This window comes from Hetaerina americana, unplaced genomic scaffold (genome assembly GCF_022747635.1).
Source record: "Hetaerina americana unplaced genomic scaffold, ioHetAmer1.1.p SCAF_73, whole genome shotgun sequence".
In the NCBI taxonomy this organism is placed as follows: domain Eukaryota; kingdom Metazoa; phylum Arthropoda; class Insecta; order Odonata; family Calopterygidae; genus Hetaerina; species Hetaerina americana.
The window spans coordinates 1,801,591-1,823,173 of record NW_027287350.1 but is presented as its reverse complement, the minus strand read 5'-3'; the positions used below and the strand labels follow the sequence as shown (position 1 = coordinate 1,823,173).

General features: G+C 37.4%; 1 protein-coding gene across 1 annotated transcript in view; it reads right to left on the bottom strand.

Moving 5' to 3' along the window:
- Window positions 1-21,583, bottom strand: part of LOC139697357 (uncharacterized) — a 663,676-nt gene that overhangs the window by 205,155 nt on the left and 436,938 nt on the right. The window contains exon 4 of the mRNA XM_071596022.1: window positions 21,316-21,546. Within this exon, the coding sequence (XP_071452123.1) occupies window positions 21,316-21,546 (231 nt within the window). The remainder of the gene's footprint in view (window positions 1-21,315; window positions 21,547-21,583) is intronic.

Here is a 21,583-nt window from a genome sequence, read left to right as displayed (position 1 = left end):
GTAATATTGAATTGAGGTATGTTAAGTCACCCCCGCTTCGTCTCGTGATGACCTTTTGTCGATCTTTCGGCGTACGAAGAGAAGAGAACGGGGCCTGGACCACATGCGTGGGTAGTGGCCTTTGAGGATGGGGGGTATGCGAAGAGGGTCGCAGCCTCCTGGTGCTGTAAATAAGGGGCTCAACCCACACACGCCCCTTAATTCTCACAAAGGCGCTGACCTAGCAACGGGTCGCGGTTTCCCCCTCCGCGCAACTGCCTCCCAGCAGTCTGAAACAGAGGTCACCAGAACACAGTCGTGTTTCATATTACGCCGAATAACATGTACCTTCGAATCAATTAAAAAAGTTTTTAAAATTTCTCTATGGAAATATTTAGTAATGCCAATCGTACTTTCGGCCGTGAGGTTATTAAAAAACAAACCTCATGAATAAATTTGACGGCTGATTTTGGTTTGTAAAGGCAGGCGTCAACACGAACCAAGTACTTGAGATTGGTGATTTCGTGCAGTGAACTTGCAAATGTTTCGGGGAAACTCTACTCCCACAGAATAATGCACTGAGTCCAGGAGTTGGCAGAATTATTCAGTGACATCCCGTTCCCTACTTGAGGTACTGTGTGGAGAGTACTTCAAGGGACTGCGGACCCTTTAGCACCTTTCGCTAATATGGTAGGGTAATGCTGACATCGGATTTCTTTCCACCTTTTCTCCATTCCCTAAACATCCTTCCCATTCCAAATTACCCTCCTATTCCTCCCTAATAGTGCGATAGGCCTAAGCTCTTGATTGTCTATCCTAATAACTAATACTAATTCATAATTATTTTGCAGCACCACGTTTCCATCGTCTCCATCTTCTTTTCGCCATTACTGGCATTATTCTTCTAGCCTAAGAAAATAAAATTTCTTTAATAAGCCCTCATAGCTTTGAAACGCTTCCTCAAGTCTGTTATATCTACTCTACGTTTTGAAAGAAGATGCACATGGTAGTAGATAAGGTACTAGCAGGTAAATAGTAGGTAGATAATGTGGAGTATTTTCTTCCTTCGTTTCCTTGCTTTATTTCCATGAAGAAGTTCCACCACCAACTGACCCCACACACCTTTACATGATTAGATTTTGTTAACTGACTGAGAACAGGAACTGCGGAAAGAAGGGCGGCAGCAGACTGGGGGCCGGATCGTTATCGTTAAGAGGGTGAAGTGGAAATGGAAAGTCAAGCGACGGGATCCCTTACAAGAGAGGAGTAATCGGGGCACTATGCAAGTCACGAATCGCTAATAGTCATTAGCATTCAAATCCGCGATAAACAAATCGTTAAGAGTCCAACCCGAACCGAAATGATAGTGCACTCCTAAATACCATGATAGTGATCCTGGCTTTCAGGATAAAAGTGAAATTCCCTTGGCTACCCCCAGTGAACTTTCCCCTAATTATACACTTATTCATCCCTTATTTCTCGAATTCATAGGAATATAACCATATTTTCCCTTAAATTCATTTATTTTCTGGAGGCCTAAGTCAAGAAAAGGCTCGTTTTAAGTTCGACTAAAAATTCCTCTTTCACTAATCTCTTCCAAAAATTGTCCTAAACTTTCGTCTTTTATCTTTGCATCCTCTTTTGAATTGGTATTTTCGTACACTCACTTCCATAAAAGGGACTTTCTGAGACTAATAATTCTTAAGGTTACTAGATTTTTGCGAAAAAAGATAAATTAAACACCAAATTTGTATGGAAAAATTTAGAATAGGTGAAGCAGTTCATCTTTCCAAGCACATATTTGGACCAAGGTGGCCCGAGTAGTAGGGAAATAAGAAATATATTTGCGTTAGAAAAAACAATTTCACACAATAAGGAGGGAATTGGTGAAAGGGACGCTGAGTAAGGATGTTGAGAAAAATATAGGAAAACTTTAATATAGAGCGTGGTTTTTTACGTTGTGGATAATTGGTAATTGAAGCAAGCCGATAGGTCTAGATTTCTAATATATGGGCAAAGAGAAGGTTAAAGTAATAAAATTGACGGAAAGGGAAAAAACAAAGGACTATAAGGGAAAGATAGGGCATTGAATGTAAATGAAGGAATTATTTCAGTCCCAGCCCACTCATTGGTAGGCAAGACCACAGTGAGGTAATGGATATTGACTCCAGAATAGAGTTATTTAAGGTATCATTTTCTCTTCGCGTACTGTTTCAGAACAACGGTGGGGAATATAACCCCCAAGTTGAGCTTCTTGAAGAAAAAATAATAAAGAAAGCCAAAAACTATGAATTCCTCTGACTTCTGGTTGTCCAACACCACCTTCTACACACCCTCGTGGTGGTTTGCGGGAGAGGCTGTGGATAACGTCCAACTGAAAGTGCAAAGCAAACTGAAAGCGCACGGAATTGGCTTGGAAATAGCATTACCGTTGGAAAAAAAAGTCGCAGAGTGAGTTTCAACTCCCATATAACAGTCGTGCCACCTGTGCCATAAACAGAATGTGGGTTTGTTTCAGGAGGATTCGCAGTATGATACAAAAAATATCACCTAGATACTTCCAGAGGGTACTCAAGTAATGGTACCCATCTTCTCAGGGGTACGCATCGCGAAACCGGAAGGATTCGAACGATTATAGAAAAGTTTTTCTAAAATAAAAACCAAATCTGTGAAAGAAAAACCTTCCGAGCTCGTTCTGACTGGAAGAGGGGTGCCCGGTCAATTCCCTGCGTCCAGGTTTGATAGAGAGAGAGAGAGAGAGAGAAGTGTGAGCGTCGGTGCGGGAGGAAGCCGTGTACGTACGATTGCCGAGGAATTCCAGAACGGTCACTGGGCAATTACGCTCTTTCTCCCGTCTTTGCGGATCGATGGTGGTCAATCCGTGGTCTTCCCCGCCCAACAAAGGGAAGGCAATCAATAATCACGCAGCCTTTCCATTATTTCTCTCCTACCTCCAAAACGGCGTGTATTTTCCATTGCCATTCATTCCGTGGGCTGACCCACGCTTCGGCGGCGACCACCCTCAAAGGCCCGCTGGCTGTTGGTCAAGAAGGGCGGCGCATATATTGGAATGAACTCCAAGTCGCAACATTCACTAACATCAAGGGCCACTATAACTATTTTTGACGCGAAGTTATTCGTGGTCGATTCAAGTTGATAGACAATGATGGAGCTACAATTTTCGTCTGATTTATTTTAAATTGTACCATTTTTGTTTTCAAAACGTAAAAGTAAAAATTATGTTTCCGTCGATTTATTTAAGGACGGTAGGGTGAATATGAGGACAAAAGAGTACTATCAAACTCCAAAGCTACAGAAATAGATCAAACCGAACGATATAAGGATTACAGATAGATGAAATAATTGTACTTGTTTTGAGGCGAGTAATCTTTATTTTTCGCACAATATTGTGATATTTTTAGACTATTACTATCACCTTTCCTACAATGCTACTTGTTTCCATGACCAAACATTCATTAAGGAAGTGCAAACAAAATAAACAATTATATTACTATGTTCGCTTGACATCACTTCTCTAGATTCGTCATATAACCGATACTATTTCGAGAAAGATGTACGTAGTCGGGCAAGGAAAGGAAGTAAATATGGGGGGGCTACTGGTGAAAACATCGAGGAACCAAACTTGAGCACAAACTATTATAATTACCTTATTGAATATCTGTTTTTCTTCTAAACGGACATTTATGGGAAGCTCAGCATTAAGCATGTGGGACGTTATCCTTCCTAAAAATTTTTTACATAAGTGATTAAACATTTTTGGAAAGGAAAATTTCATGAACCAGCCAACGTACGTATATTTATGGTGGGGCTAAAAAAGTTAACAGAAGGCTCGTAACGGATTAGGCCTTACTTTGAAGAATAATTTTACATTAATGGTTTGAAGCTGCATGCAATTTGATCCTGATATTCTAGTGGAGAATATGATGGCAGTATTACTTAAAAATTCATATATTCAAGCCAATAGTATATTTTGAAGCAAATAATAAATGCTGACAGAATATGCCTTCAAAGTGACTTAAGTCGCGAGCCTGGAAAAACCTTTTCACGTCTTTGACGCCTTGGCAATGCAATTTATTGTTTTCTAAAAATGAGATGAATACAACAATCAACAACTTTCCCCCATTACCGTCTTCAGAGCCTCATTCCTTCGGATCATTTCACTTCCTGCATCCACTTGTTCTACCCACTTCGAATTTCTCCCCACAACAGTTTTTCTTCCACGACCTCATTTGCGACTCTTAGTTGGTTTATCTTACTCTCCATTTTATTTTTACTCAATGTTTTCCAAATTCTATATACTCCATGCTAAACTACGCTCAATACTATAGTATTCACACACATTTCCTTTGCAAATTTAGCTGAGAACACTATCATTAAGAGCTTATTTAAAAAATCCTCATTATCTTTTGCAAGATTTCAAGTCTTCGTATAATTATCTCCCAGCTAACTTGATTTTTGGAACTACTGTAAACTAGGCCGCCCGGATATAATGTTTACCTTAGCCCGTCTATTCACCGAGACCCACAAATATCTCCATTTTTAGCAGTTGACTGTGATTTTACACTGTTAAATGATCCTTTCACTTGGTTAGAAATTACTATTTAACATAATAACTAGTAATTTAAATCTGAAATAAGTTATGCAGTTAAGGAAAACGATATATTGTTGGAACGATTATGAAGCCACGAGATAAGTCTGCCGCACTTGGTAACCTAGTGCTTGACGATTCGTTAGCATGTAGAACCCAAATAAGGACCGGAATTTTTGTGGAGACTATCATAATCGTAGAAAAAAATCCCGTATTTCGATTTTGTTGGCCTGGCCGACAAGATTTCCTTTACCCATAAGAGTTATTCAATTCCTTACTTATAACGATTTAGAACCCTTCTTTTATTTTCAGCATATTGTTTCCAGCTGAAACTTTTCAACTTCTTTTATAATGAAATCATTATATGAATGAGTTATCAGACATATGTTTAAAGTAAACGAAGATTATTCTATGACAATAATATTAAAGGAAATACTCAAATATTAGAACTTCGGTCACGATCATCGGAAAGAGAGAGTATGAGTTAAAGAGATCTATTGCTCCAAAACTAGGTGAATGCCTGAGCATAACTTGGAACTAATTGAAATGATGTTCCGGAGGAATGAGATAAAAAGAAGAGGTTTTCGGAAGAGGATATGGCTACGGTTATTTTTGGAGGTAAAACAAGTGAAAGTGGGGAGGATTAGGAATACTTCAATAACACCCGAGGGGCCTGAGGCATGCACAGGTTGTGGATAAGTCCCTTATCCCTCAAATCTACTCCTATTTTTTTAAAACATTCATTTAATTCTACCAATATTTACTCTAGCAACAACCTTCCAAAAATCTTCGAAATAGACAAATACATCCTGATTGTATCCCATGTTTCTCAGTATGAGAGACCTCATTACTGCAATGGCATCACGCGCGCCTCTTCCTTTCCTGAACCCAAACTGATCATCCCCATAGTAATAATTTGTCCTGTTCTTCAACCTCTCATACATCATCCTGAGAACCACATCAGCTGTGTGTCAATCCAAACCTATTGTTCTCTATTGATTATATATTGCAGCCTTTACCTTTTTTGAAACAGGAACTACCTTCTGACGAAGTAATCCGGTCAAATTCCTCCCTCATAAAGGCCACAAAGAAGTTCGTAAAAACTCTAACCCCCACGTTGTATTGTACGCTTAACTAGTTCCACTAAAACGTCCACCTTACGGTATTATTTAATAAAATTTTTCCAAATATCCTTTCTATCTCGCCATTTAGTGTACCTGGATCTAAGATATCCTCATCTACGCCATATTCTCTTCTATGTCTAAGCCTGCTAGGCTAAAATCTCTTCCAAACAGATGACTTATGTCATCCATTAATATTATTCAAATTTGACGTTAGATTAGCTTAAAAGTTAATTAACGAAAAGAAGTCACTAAAATAACTTCATAGGGAGACTTTTTTTCAACTTGTCTACCCAGAAAAGGAGAGACTTCCATGATACAGTGATGACATGCGTAATAGGTGAATTCAAAGAGTGACCTCATTTAAGTCTAGCTCATTTTTCCGATAAAATATGCTCACAAATTATTACTCATTTACTGTAGTAGTCCCTTACCCACATTGGCTTAGGATTATCTTGGATCAATATTGCTAAAATTACTTTTTAGATACCTGAATCCCCATTCCCTGCCTCACCTCACAGGATATAAGCAGTTCTTTCCCACTGGCGTTAATGACCGAGTCATTTGAAATAAGGCTCCCAAAATCCGCCTTATCGGGATGGCAAAGTTATCATTTAAATTTTAGCAAGAATGGTAATGAAGATATTCAGAATACATGAGGAGGATAAAATATTATGAGCATAATTAAATTATTCCTAATCAAATTTAAATTTTCTCCCCGGTTTTCACAATATACTTTCGACAAATAATTGTCATTGACAATTTCTGAACTTAATATTTGAAATAATGTAATCGCGTAATAATATTTTTTTTGCAAAAATAATATTACACGATTAAAACTATGGTGAGATTATACCTGGACCTCTTATACAAGCCTGCGGGAGGTATAAATTAGTTTTGGGATGTGGAAATATAAATTACACGCCAGCAATATAGTATCATCTATGTGGAAATGATAGATACATTTGAAACTGATTTTCTCAATCAAAAAATATGAACAATTTTCCATTGCAAAGTAATTCGACGTTTTTACCAGTTTTATGAACTTTCACTCTGCCAATCTGCGCTTTGAGTTTGCAATTAATTCGCAATTTTCATTACAAATGGAAAGAAGTTTCATTAAATTCCACTAGTCGTCAAATGCGAAAAACTTTCTCAATAATGTCTCTTTTTCCATCGAAATATCTTACAAGAAAAAAAACGAAAAAAATAATGATTTCATCATCACAAGCACTCATCCGATGGTTAATGAGTTACATTTGCATTCCCTTCCTAATTTAAATGGAACTGCACATAATTTCGGTCAATATGACCCTAGCTTAGCACGGTTTTGCACTGGGGAATACGCCATGGGTACCTGTTTGATGTTCTCATTTGCTCGACATATTGATACTCCCGGGGCAGTCCCCCGTGAGGAGGGCGAATCGGAGCGTACATTTCAACAAGGACGATGGAGGGAAGCAGTGAGATCACTTTTTTTTTCGACCGACTTCGCCGTGTGTGGAGAGATTTTCTCGCGTGGGGAGATTTTCAGCAATGCGAGAGAGCCGGCCGGCTGGCCTTACGCAAAGGAGACCTCGCGCACACACACACACGCGCGCGCGACTGGACGTGAACAAACACTGAGGAGGGCGGATGGGACTCGAATGGCGAAACAGGTCAGCGGAGGACGTCCGACAACAAAGGAATCGGAGGAGAGGCCGTCGTCCTTCGAGGGCGGTGGAGTAGTAAGGGGTCACCCGCTGGGACTCCACGAGGTGTACCCTATCGGAGACAATCACCACGGAACGGGATAGGCACGGAGTGCAAAGGGGAGACGGGATGACTTTGAAAACGATGCGACGGTCTTTATCCTTCATTTTTCAGACTTTTTCATTTCCTGTTTCACTCTGCTTGCTCCGGGTGTCCCCCACCCTTGGGGGCTCCGACAGAACGAAAGGAGATCATATTCAAAATATCCCGACCGGATAAATAAGCAGAAAAAGAAATGGACGAATTTGCTTCCTTTCATTCTTCAGCGTCATTAAGTATCAGAGCGGACGCATATTGAGTAATCTCGATAGTTCGGAGAGCCAAGGGATCTTCGGCAACAGGACGGGGCAGGATGCTGTCGCGCCCGTCTGCCGTCATCTGTTTCTTCTTGTGCTCGGGTATATTTTATATCGCCGCTCGGTGATCTTCTTTTTCCGTATTTATTCAACGTTTTCTCCTCCTGCAAGTCCTCCTTCCCCTACTCCCCCCCCCACTGGTGGGACGCAATGGATTCGGATGGGATCCTTCGTCAACAAATATTTAAAATCAACGTGGGAATAAATTAAATTCAACTCTGCTTTGGAATGATTTTAATCTTCTTTTGATGGATTTAAATTGTAACAAAGCAAACACAAACTTCTCGTCCAATTCTAGGAATTTTTCATTCGGTGTTTTTTTCTGAAAACCTGTTTAGTCTCCTTTTGATTTTTTTTTGCTCTATAACTTCACTCACTCTCTTTTATTTTACAAAAAAAACATAAGCCTTATCTCTGTTAAAACGTTTGCCAATTCAGTGCAGTAATGTTAGATCACTGTGAATTCAATAGCCTGCTACGGTAGTCTACGGCCTTGTTTCGAAATTTAGTACCCAGGTCACGTAGCCGTTACCTCAATCGGGAGGTTATCTGAGTAGTTTACGGGTGAAAGTACACAGACGGAGTTTACAGTCTTCTGTGTAGGGCTGCAATCAGAAAATAAATGTAAGGAAAGGTCAGCAGATAAGTCCTCAGTACGATAAACAACCTAAAAAACAATACAATCAAAAATTAAGGATTTATGAATTTCCCATGTTAATTATTTTTAAATCCTTTCTGGATAGTTTTATTATAGTTACAGATAGATAAAGAGACATTTAATTTAGTATTTCTACCTAGCCTGAGTAAAGTTTTGTATTTCTGTGCACAAAAAAAACTAAATTCGATGAAAAATCAAAATAAACTAGTTATACATTTGACTATAATGGACTTTGCGGGCTAGTTTTGAAATCATACGACTTGTTTTTATTATTTACGATTCAAGCCAACTTTTTCCAACAACATATAATTAAAATATATCAAGGATGTATTCCAAACATTTTATGATACCTTCGATTAAGCAAGGGAATAAATGGAACCATAAATCAAGATAGCGTTCGAAATTGGTGATGCCGCTTCAGATGCGCAATCGGTCATATTGGATTTACAAGATATACTGTCAACATGTCTACCAACCACTCAGATAACAAGGGAAGCGATTTCATGAGAATTCCTTCTACACGCATATCTATTAATAATACACAAGGGTGCAGAAGGGTTTGCATGATACCACCTTGTGCGCTCACATTATGATCAAACAGCGTTGAAAAGAGCAAAAAAATACATGAAACCTTCCCGCGCAAAAAAACCGTACTTTCTAGAATAAATTTTACTTGTTTAGGTTTTTAAACGATATGGCAGGGGTGCAAAATAACCTCATTTGTCAACGCACCCTAACTACTAACTACTACTGCTACTAAATTTTTCGTATGGGGTGAAATGCTTCCTGCTAAAGGGCAAGACGATCTCTGCTGTTGAGCATACAATATATATTCTAATGAAATTCTATACTATATTATTTAAAGGATTTCATGACCTGTAATCGGAAAGGGCTTTTCCTTTGGAAAATTTCCGATGTCTAAGTTGCTTCATCGACAGCAATTTCGCTCCTTGACCTAGATGAGTTTTCGAATCGAAGTGATTTTCATTGTATTTTGGTCGCTGCTCATAAAATTTGATGAGTGTTGCCAAGGTCTATCATCGGTTGCACCTGGTACAGTTCAAATCATCCTTTCCCACACCGTGTTGAGAGAGTAGCAGTCCTTCCTTCCTCTCGATGTTCATTTACTGCAATGTATATTTGACCGAGTAGCACATTTACGGTAAAATGCTATGCTGTATTGAAAATAAAAAAAATGAAGTGAAATTGAAAAAAAAGGCATTAAATAAACCTGGGTCGCTGAAATCGACAAAATCCATGATATATGGATCCGAGCCGGGAAATGGAAGCAACATTTCTCAGGAGAGACTTTTAACCTTCCCCCAGGAGAGGAAGGAAGAGGAATGAATCGACTACCTCCCTCCAACCCCTCAAACGCCCACCCTTCCTCCCTCAAACGGGGACGTATGGAGCCACCGTCCCAATCTCCCACACCCCCGCACCCACCACCACCCCCTCTGCTCCCTTCCCGAGCCCCTCCCATCCCTCCACTCACCCGCACCCACCGAATCCCCAGACTCGCTCCTCCCGCGGCAAGGTAGGGCGCTAAGGGACGAGCGTTTTTTTTATTCGCGTGTGCGAGAGAGAGCGAACTAGAGAAAGGAAGAGGGAAGGGCTTTAGCCACCAGGATTATTAAAAGGAAGAGTGGGATTAAACTGGATCGGGATAAACAGAGGAAATTTACGGTTCCGACCCCGAACTGGAATGACCCGCACCAATCAGGATGGATGCCCACCTCCCCTCGGTTGCGCTCTTTCGGCAGAATGCTAGAAACACGAGGTATCCCATCGAAGAGTACCACTCGTTTCGAATGGAGCGCTTCCACGAAAACTTGCAGATTGGTCAATATCCGAGTTCTCCTCTTCACGAAATATTCATACTATTTATTCAATATGACAGCTGAGAGTAGCGCTAACTTCTCACGGTCATGAGCAGTACATGAAGTCAAGGAATAAGATTTATAAAGGTCAAGGGAGTAATTTTCACTCGGAGTGGCTCATAGCTCTTCAGATCCCCATCGTCTGCAGAATTAAAGTAGCTTGAAGGATTTATTAATAAAAAAATAGCCAAAAGAAGTCAATTTATACACTTAATTTGATATACTGATCATGGTTTCAACTCAGTATGCCTCAATTAAGCCTTGATTACGACATGCTATGTTGAAACTACTTTTATTACAGGTATATGAAGTAATGTGAAAATGGAGTTTTTTATCTTTACATGTTTTTATGGAAATTAAAGAATTCCACAAAGCTAAGGAAAAAATATCTCATCAATACTCGTCGGTGATATGAATAAAAACAAAGATATATTACGAAGAGCATTTACTTAAGCTGATAACAAGGGATGCCAATTCGTGCTCATCAGTTCAATTTCAAATGTAAAATCGTAAGTGGTGATGCATTTATGATACATTGCATTGTCTTAGTTCTTGAAGTGGTGAAAAAGGGTTGCGTTTTCTGACTATCCCAATAGCTGGTAGCAGTAATCATAATAAATCCTAGCAGCGCCACTCATGCCAGACACAACCGAAGGGCATGAGATTATCGAAAGATATGCCTCGCAGTGTCTGATTCTCAGTAAAAGAGTCGTAAAGGCGTCTAAATCGTACTTGACGGACCTTCTGAAGGGATTATGTGAAAAAAACTTTTGAGGATGGTAGCGGAAAACCACCTCAGCCATCTTTCTCGCAAAATCTGATGGACGTGACAGAGAATACAACCTCGTAACTATGGAAGTAAGCCTCCTGAGAATGGATTGGGAGGGATGAAACGTCGTTTTTATTCGGATTTATATGCGGACAAGTATTCATAATTAGGAAAAGTAGATCTATGTATAATTTCAAGGATACGAATTGTGAGTGCTCCCGAAAGAAAACAGTTGATTATGATGGAGGGTTGGACTACCGAGATAGGAAAAGAGACAGATGGGATGAGATAGAGGAGTACGGCTTATGAATAAGGAATGACCGCGGGAAGAAAACAAGTTTTTTAAGATGAATAATTTCAAATATAATCTATTTTAAACGCCACATTAGTCATTGGTGCATGAAGGAAATCCCGAGGCATAAAGTTAGACGGTTTGTAATTTTGAACTGGTGAAGGATGTGCAATTTTGATGTTGGTTGGCCAGGGTTCATACCTTAAGACAAATAACATTCTAATTGAAAACAAACGGAGAGGAATAGTAGAAGGAAGATGGGAACATCTCAAATTGTGATACTACTTGGATACATCCAATGACAAAAGTTAAGAACTAGTAAATAGGGAAGGTAAGTGGAAAGAGGATGATGGAGTAATGCAAATAAAAAAAGATGACTAGCATGTTAGATTAAAGCAGAAAATAGAAGTACTCACAGAGAGAATAATGAAAAAGAAAGCCATAGAGCATAACGAGAAAAATTAATTGAGGAAACTTGGATAAATACCGCAGCAGCCTTTAGCAGCGAGATGTTACAGATTTTTCAGATACGGGTAAAAATGTTTGGTATTTAAAATACAGCAGAACATTTTCAGAAAGGAAGAAAGAAAAAGGTGGAAACCCTCTCAGGTATAGCAGGAAAAATAATCATAGAAGAAATGAAGCAAGATGGATAGAATGTAGCGGAACACTTAATACACAGAGGTGATATTAATACCAAACATACTGAAATGATGTATTTGGATCACATCATCACTCATTAAAGTTCATTAATGCGGAATAACATGCAATTAATCTATTAATAAATTTGTTTTACGTAAGATGTGGTACTTAGTCCCTGTATCCATAAAAAACTATCGTAATCGATAAGTTTTCCATTAATATTTTTCTATCAGGCGGAAATCAAGTCTATGAAATACCGTTCGCACTATCAGAATCAACTCTTCTCCAACTCAAGCAAGATAGACAGACGAAAAATAATGAAACTATCGAGAAATCCTTATTTAATACTACGTACTCAACGTCATAATATATTAAAATGATTTATTTTCATGTCACAAACGATATCATACCATCAAAAATTTACGTTTGATACGCCCAGAGTCATTATCGTCACTCAGTTACATGAAAACGATCCGTAATGTTATCAAAATCTTTTTTCCTCCACACGTGCTGCAAGTATACACCGAGCCCGTGTCCTGGGAGATAGTGAGTAAACAAGCAGATAAGTCAATAACGTGAAGCTGAACAAAATGCATAAAGCGATCAATCAATTTCAAGCGGGAGACATCAGGGCTTTCAAAATTCGAACGTGAGTGACGTGCACACACCCTCGCCCTCGTTTCCGTGATGTGCTCAGGGTTGCCACCTTTTCCAGTTTGAATCTAATACTGTTTATTTTTACAACTTGATTTGAGGTAAAGGAGAATCTCCTCTTTTTAATGGCGAAAAATGAGTTAGAGACAAGAGGCAAGAGGCAAAAAGAGGGAGAGTAAATGGTAGAACTGCGGTTTTTAGAATTAGTAAATATACATGTGACAGACAAGAACTGATTCCCATTAGAAAGTGAATGATAAGAACTAAGAAATTCGGTATAAAACCTCATACCCATCCTTAATACACAATTAGGCTTTGAGAAAACAACAACAGAAACTATTAATGGCCCAAAGCAATAAAAAATGGATCACAAATATTCTTTAATGGAACATAGGTAGTAGTATTATTAATTTCTAGTTTAGAATCGAAAAATTAAGATCAGGTACATTGTTTATTTAACACCGCTCATAACTAAAATTAAGAGAAAACAAGAAAAATATCAAAGAAACATCATTGATAAAAAAATTAAAGTTGGAAATTTTACCTGAGTAAATATAAAAAGTCAATTAAAACGAAGAAAAGTGGACGTGCAAGTGGTTTTAAATTTGTTAAAATCCAAACAAATAGTTTTGCATAATATAATTATGAACTAAACACGCAAATTTCATCATTTATTTATATGTGGGTAAAATCAAGTTAAGCATTGTAATTTACGAATCGGAATTTTAATAATCCATGAGCAAGAACGTGCACATTCGCCGACGCCGCTGGGTTATTTCAACCCCAAAACGATTTTCATATAATGTTCGTGTTTGGAATGATGAATTCTCCAACTTCGTTTGGAATTCGAAGATAAACTTGAAATGGCAAACATGATGTCATCACTCGCCAACAAAGCACAAAAATAATGGGACACGAAACAAGCAAAGCAAAGCAGAACGTGACTTGTAGGCGTACTTTTTTCTCCAATTTGTATTTCATTTCCATAACAATAATCATTCAAAAGGTCGCTTTCAATAGGTCACGGTAGGCTGCCAAGAACGAAACCCTATGGCTACTAAAATTTACACATTTTGGGAATGTGTCCACATACTATATGCACAACTGAACTAGGGGTGTAAAACTACGTTAGGGTTTGAAACGAATTATTTTGTGCAATATCAGCATTTATCTGACTATCATGTGAAATTAAAAAAATTAAAATCATCAAATTTATTTATTAATTCCAAAAAATATTTAAACTGTTCAAAATTTAACTCGAGAAAGTAAGGTAGACTTACAAGTTAATGGATATTTGCTAGAATTATCACATAGGTATACATTTCCCTATGAGAATTTTAGTTAGAAGTAATTGGTTTTAGGATCATAAAGAAGGTCCAATCCTATAGCTCTTATAAAGAGTGGCAGTAAATAAAAATTTCAGCTATTTCAATTAAGAAATTGAAATAATATTTTTCGACTGTTTAAATATTTCAATAGATTTATTAACCTTGAATTAATGCTGATGAAATTAGTTGATAACATTAGTTTTCCTTTTCCTAACCTCTTATCCTTCCAACCATTATCATGAATGGCAAGGAAAAACAAGGAAAATAATATTACCTCGTCTTCTATTTGTGATTTCTCAGTTCTCTGAGGCTTCCACTGAAAATTTGCTCTCTTGTCTGCCAAAAAGGGAATGGGGTTTGAGAAGACTGAGACATGGGCTGGAGGTTAACTTGGATGGAAAATAATCGCGAAAACATTTTCTTCCATCGCACAACCTTAATATTTCGTCCATAATTTCCTCTTGAATATTTTTTTATACAGGATACCAGTTGCATTGGGAATAAACTCTATCCATTCGAGAGCAAGACCGTGAAGATACTACTGGTATGTGAATCTAGTCAACAACATTTATACGATAAATCTAAACGGCGTTTTAGTTATTAGATATCACAGTGGAAATGTAAGGTAGTTAGTTCGCATCCATACTCGTCGTGACAATTTTAGTTTTGTTTAATCTAGACTCATGAATGAAATTTGTAATTACTTCCAGACGGAAATATTTCAGTGGATCACTATTACGCCTGCTTATTTTTTTCTATTAAAATATGGTCGAGATTCTAAAAAACTCCTTCCGTATGAGAATTTAAGCACTATGTGCATAAGGAAACTATTTCACCATTATAAATAAAAATTATTTCAAACAATTTTGCAGATAGAAATGAAAAAAATATTGCTGAAATTGTTCTTTGGATTACCTGCGAAATAAATTAATATCAAGATTTTAATTCGAGTCCATCTATCCCTTCTCTTGAAATATGAGAAGACGCTATAATGCGAGGATTTAAGAGTCACGCCAGAGGTTATCTCGTTCCGATGCTTATTCAAAATTGAAGAAAGCATGATACGCGAGATTTGACATTCAAAATAATGATTGCTTCATTCATGATTATTATTATGTCGTGAATGATCGATTCATTTTTTAAAGATAAGAACCATGGTAAAAAAACCAGCGGAGTTCTTTCATACTGCAACTCAATGCTTATCTTCTCGGAGAAGCCAATATTTACCGCCCCTAAGGAATGTAGAGAATGAGGTCTGGTCGTCAGACTGAGTGTAATGTCAATTGAAAGGAAGCGAGAGAGAGGAAAGAGAACGACGAATCTGGTAAAAAGTTCACAATCTAATGTGAGAATTAGTGGGAGAGGGTGTGAAAATCTGGGAAAGGGGTGAAAGGGTTATTTCCTATATTAAAATGGAACACCTGGGTCCTTTTGGTCGACGCGACGGCGGCGCCAACTCTCCGGGTGTGGAGGAAGGATAAAACGAGATTTCGGATTTAAAAAAATTCAATGAAGTTCATGCATCGCAAAACTTCCGGCGGTCATCCTCGTGTGTTTCGAGGACTCTTTGCGTATTTTTCTGCCGTAGTTACCATTGGATACCTCAGAGACTGTGTAGCATCAAACAACTCACCTATAAAGACGGTTCGACATTTTTATTCTAACAAGTCCAAATTTCCCACGTGGACAATTTGTTCGTCGTAGATCTACCTTAATTGGGGGTTTTTGAATGCAGTTTAATTTATCAATCGCCTGGATATTTCAGAATATAAGAGGATTAAAATGACGTCATCGCTCAAGAAAATCATTGTGGCGTAATATTAAATTGGAGGTATATGGCAAGGCTGCAAGTAAAAAAATTCCTATCAGACATCATTTCGACTTCAGATTACACAACTCTCAAAGCGTAATTCCAATTTTGAGTTGGATGTGAAACGATTTATCCACGGGTTCCGTACATTAAGCGCGCACATTTTGCTGAAATTATCATCAGGTGATCAGAATGGACCTTGGGAAATGAATTCCTACAAGACAGAGACAAGATCTGAACATTTTAATCAATCAGTGACTAACTTTATAGAGAAGAATTAGTTACAAGTTGAAATTATCAGAAAAAATGCTTTATCCTTAACCTGTGGGTAACACATGTACTATTTTTAATCTGAAGAGGTTCAAGTAACGCTGTATCAGATCGTCTCAAATAAAACCATAACGTTTGAACACTTAGTAAATAAACCTTTGTTATATCCTTCGTTAAGTCACAGCAATGACAAAATGATATCCGCGGTGGAAATTATAAATCAACAACGGAGAATGAATACAAAGCAATGTTAACGCAATATATAAACCAAGTTCTGATGAACCAAAGTCTTTGTTGTGGGTAGATGCTACGAAAAATGCGAGATTGGTCGTAGAAAGTATTTAAACAGTAATATGAAGAATGTGCGAAAAGAATATCTATCATTATATCAAACGACACTTTTTCTATGGCGGTTTATAAAGCCGACGTAATGCTATGATAATATCGATTCTCAAAGGGAGCAGTGTATATACCTATCAACTACGCTCAGACAAAAAACTTAGGAACAAGTGAATTATGACAAGCTTTCTTCCACAGAATAAAATATCAATGACTCCTTCAATTACCGTAGTAAACACTTCAAAAATCTGCAATGCATCAATTCTAGAGGTTTCAACCTAGGCTGAACAAAAAAGGAAAACAAATGCACAGAACCTCAGAACTAACTTCAGAAATTAAACAGAAATATACAAAATTATCAATTTTGATTTTTTCATGAAAATTAACAAACGATTTAACTTAATTTTTATACATTGTTTTCTGAAAATAAAAAAAATAAATTTCATAGCATGTCTTTGGGTTAAATAACATAGGTGACGTCTATTTTAGTAACGTGAAAACAAATCTTCACAAAATATGTCTACTAATAATTAAATGTTCGATTTTCAATATGGTTTAAAAACTATTTTCAAAATAGCACATAAACACACCGGGGAGTCTCATATAGTCTTGACAAAAGTCATTATTTTCAAAGGTTTAATCAATATTAACGTCTTTCATACAATGAGATAAAGAAATTGTATCGAGAAAACGTCTTTATTCTGGCAAGATAATTTGATTGTAAAAAAAACAAGCTCAGCTTCCGAAATCGAGCAAAGAAATAATAGCGCTAAACTGTTCAAATGGTTAAGCCCGATAAAAATTCTGATTGATGTTTCATTGGGAATGCACGTCCAACGAATTTGCAAATCGTTTACAAGGGTCGATGCAATTTCGTTATAGTATTCGGTGGGTAAGGACACGCCGAAACCTGTCAGGGCACAAATGAAACAGATTGGATGACTAACAGACTAACCTCACGTATCTGTCGTGCATCGCCATTCACATTTCATTCTCCATCACGGCAAATTAAGTTGCACGTATACTTCAATCACTACAATTACTAGAGAATCTCAATAGATTCGAATAAATAAAAATTTTCAACTGAAAAAACTGATTCTTGCTTTTTTTAAAATTCCGTCTCTGATGTGTAGAAAATTTTTTTCTTTCAAACTTTGAAATGCATGTATCATTAAATTTATAAAACAGACTATGCTTTTCACTGCATTTCGCAGAGAAAATTTAAAAATTCAAATTGACATTAATTGGACGATTTTCACTTGTTACTTCATTTTTGCTGCCACCTTCCCATACCCTTAATTCAAATTTACGTCTGCTCTTGGTCTAAATTGTGCACGGACCATTGCATATTTTGTGTGTTTTATTTTGGAAAAAGAAAAATTAATTTCGTCCGAATCCTTCGTAACAATGGGTGTCATTTAAAATGGTAACACAGGAGAGACTTTTGAAAAAGAGTAAAGAGATTCAATTGTCTGTTCGTGTTTGAGAGAGAAATATGACTAAGGTATTCGTGTAATTTCTATTTCCAGTTAGGAACTGCCTGAACTCCGTGAGGCCTAAAATTAAATTCATTAATTTGACATTTCAGCTATAATGTAGGGCCATATTATTGGGCATTGATCATTCAGTAGGGAGTCACCTTTAGTTTCACTTTGTTAAAAACTAGTCTCATACAGATTTTTTTATAATTTTAGCTTTCTATAACCGTCATTCATAGTAAAGGCATTTGTGCCTAACCAGTGGTGCTTCTATTTCAATAAATTATACTTATTCTTCTGAATAAAGGTTTGCAAGACTAGTCTGAAATTTATTTTATCGAAGAAAATGAGAATTAGAACTGAATGCTTCTACATATGCCTTGAAAAAACTTTAAAATCTCTCGAGGAGGTGAAGTAAATATTTGAAAATATCCTGAGAACTTAAGGGAGAGTGGAGAGGATAATTTCAGCAAGATTAATGGATTCATGAGTTGATAGATTATGGACATATCCATAAAGTATCTCAGAAGAGAAAGTTTCGCGTTTATGCAATAAATTGAAAGGTTTAAACGCTGCTAAATTTTCACGCAAAATGGAAGAAAATAGGTTGCGACGAAAAAACTTGAACATGTTATGATCATGGAGGGAATGATGTAACTTTGAGCGAGGGCACAAACTGCTATAAGCATGAAGAGAGAGAAAGAGAGAAGGTTAACACCCGAGGTTAAAATATCTCAAAGTAAAAGGACGTCATGATCAGGGGATAATGTACGACGCACTATTAACAGTCGCCCCGGATAATGGTTAACCATAATTCTCGCGAGCACTCCATCCATGGAAAATTCATAACGACACATCAAGTTCTCTAAGCTACATAAATCACTCGATGCGCCCAAGGAGTTCCTAAAGGGTTGCGAGCTCTGAATTTTAATGAGAGAACTCCCATGCACCTTGTGTGCGATGTGGTCACCGCGAATATACATGCCTAAGGCAGATGCTTGCCGAGAAAGAAACCGACCATTTAATGGAGAATCAAGAGAAAAGGGAAGCCTTTGCACCAAACGAATAGAGATAATTATTAAAATATTTAGAGGACCACAAGAAAAAGATCATCCCTTTCGCACTCCGACAGCTGTTTCTCAAACAATAACAAGAGACAAATGCAGACAGAGGCGGAGAATGCTGATGGAGTTTCGTGATTTTTGGTGGAGTCAAATCATTCACAAAGGGTCACAAATAAAATAGAGCTATTTAATATCTAGAGGTTAGCTTCTGACAAACAAACGAAATAATGTTTATTCAGCAAACATGTACTCACAATTCTCTGATGCAGCTTTAACGCAATGACTCTTTTAACATGCATCCGTTTATAACGCTTCCGCCTTTGTAAGGGAACGTAGTTTAGGAAACTTTGTAGTACATTTATGAACGATGAAAATTTCACTGGTTGGTGTTGTAAAAAGTTAGAGCATTTTTATTGTCTTTTTTCTTCATAAATAAAAATCATCCCAAATTAATCTGGTAATATTGTGATTCAAAATATAACCCGAATCACTCAAGTTTTTTTTAATAAAATTTAAAATTAAAAAAATATGGAAGAATATTTACCAAGACGAAATCATATCGTAGATGTCAATCTTTGATCAAACACATCCTGTGGTACAGGGTGTGTTTTTAAACACGGAAAATATTTATTTAAGAAAAATGTTAGTCACAAATGAACAGCAAATATTAACGAAATTTACATTAGTATTATGTAAATTATTACAGCAAAACGCAAACTTATTTAACCTTTTATTTAATTTTCAAGTTAACTACGGTTTTAAGTAATGGGGAGAGAGAATAGGTACGAGGTTGAGGTTTGAGTGAGAGCTTTTCCAAACTGTTTTCAAATATTCCACTCCGAGACGCCACTCAGCCCACCTACGCCACACGGCTTCCGTTGAAATGGAAGTGGAAGTCAACGAATGAGTCGCAAAATATAACAAGACGATTTTTATCAAGCAGCGATATTCCCACGCCTTTTCCTCCCAAGTGTTGTGTGTCTGCAGTTCACATAATCTAACCCAGGTTACGCGCCTTTGCACTAGATTTAATCCATCATTTGCACTCTAAGCGACTGTATTCCTATAAAATATGAGAGCATATTTGATGAAATATTACCAGCAGTTACAACAATATAAGATGAATTTCTCAAGAAGCTCCTTCTTAAGAAGACTTTCATCAGGAAGCTCAAAAATTATCGCGATTCCATAGCGGAGAAGCAAGGGCAAACGTGGTCTTTTGGATGGATCTAGTATGTTCGGAAACTTCGATTGGTATTTCATGTAAGATATGAAATTTTAACCAGTAAAAGATGGATTTCCTATATAAATTCAAAATAAGAGTATTAGGATATAAAAAATTCAAATCGGATATTTTTTAGTCAAGAGTATGACTTTATTTCGTAATTTTTCATTATTCGGTCAGCCATTCATACTGTTTTACTGATTCATATATTATTTCATATGCAGTTCATTATTTTCAATTACCTGCTAATAGAAATTATTATCTTTCTTAGTTATTTAAAGGCAATATCCCGCATGAAACGTCTGCTCCAACCAATTCTTTCAGTCTATATTTAATTTATGGGCGTGAAATGACCTGCGGAATATAGAGATATTGGAAACAGACGGAAAAACTCTTTTTAGCGGCGAGTTTAAAGGGAGCCTAATTGGGTAGGGTGCGATTGGGCAGGTAGGAATCGGGAACTATATTAGCATTAATTCTTTTTGCCTGGTAATTCCCGTGCCATTTCGGCTTTGGATGACCTTTACGGCAAAATTTACCTTGCCACCGCAAAAGGATGCAAAACAAGCAACATTACGGTTGTAATTCCTTGAGAAGATTTATAATCTGAAAGAATGTTTGGCCTCTTAAGAAAAAGATTACATTGTAACTAGAGAAAAACAATTTCATATCGACCAGATATTTATTTTACATCGATTTTTTTTACTTTTTTGCAGAATTGGTCAAAATTCAATAAGTATTTAATGTTCTAAGTATTAATGTGGCAATAAAATGAAAAAGTGTATTCTTACTAATTAATTACTCTTCAAACTTATACAGAGATATGGTAAGCAGCCCGGGACTTCCACAGATTCAAAATGATTCGGGAATTCCCACCTGATTAAATTGTTTACCCCATTTCCAGATAAAACGTGAGCATCCTCACGGTTCAAAAAAATGGGAATTATACCACATATGAAAAATAAAAAGAAAGAATAAAGTGAACGAGTTAGAACCTCACCGAGTGTCTGAACGTAAAGAGAATGTTGCCTAACGGCAGTTGTAAAAATGTCTCTATTCTATGGGGAAGACGCCAGAGTCGAACCCTACCTTGGAACTCCTTCCTTGCGGCGCTGACACTGGTCACAATGTTAGCCACGTGCCCCAGGACCGTGGCGAACAGCATCAGTCCGAAGAGCAGCTGCGCTATCACAAACAAATATTCGCCCTTTGACCTAGGTCTCGGGAGGTCACCTATCGTGGTCAGAGCCAGCGTGCACCAGTAGTAACTCTGCAAATATTGCTTAGCAACGTCCGGCTGCTGATGCCCCACATAGTGGTCTCCCGAGCCACCCACGCCCCCTCCGCCTCCTCCGAC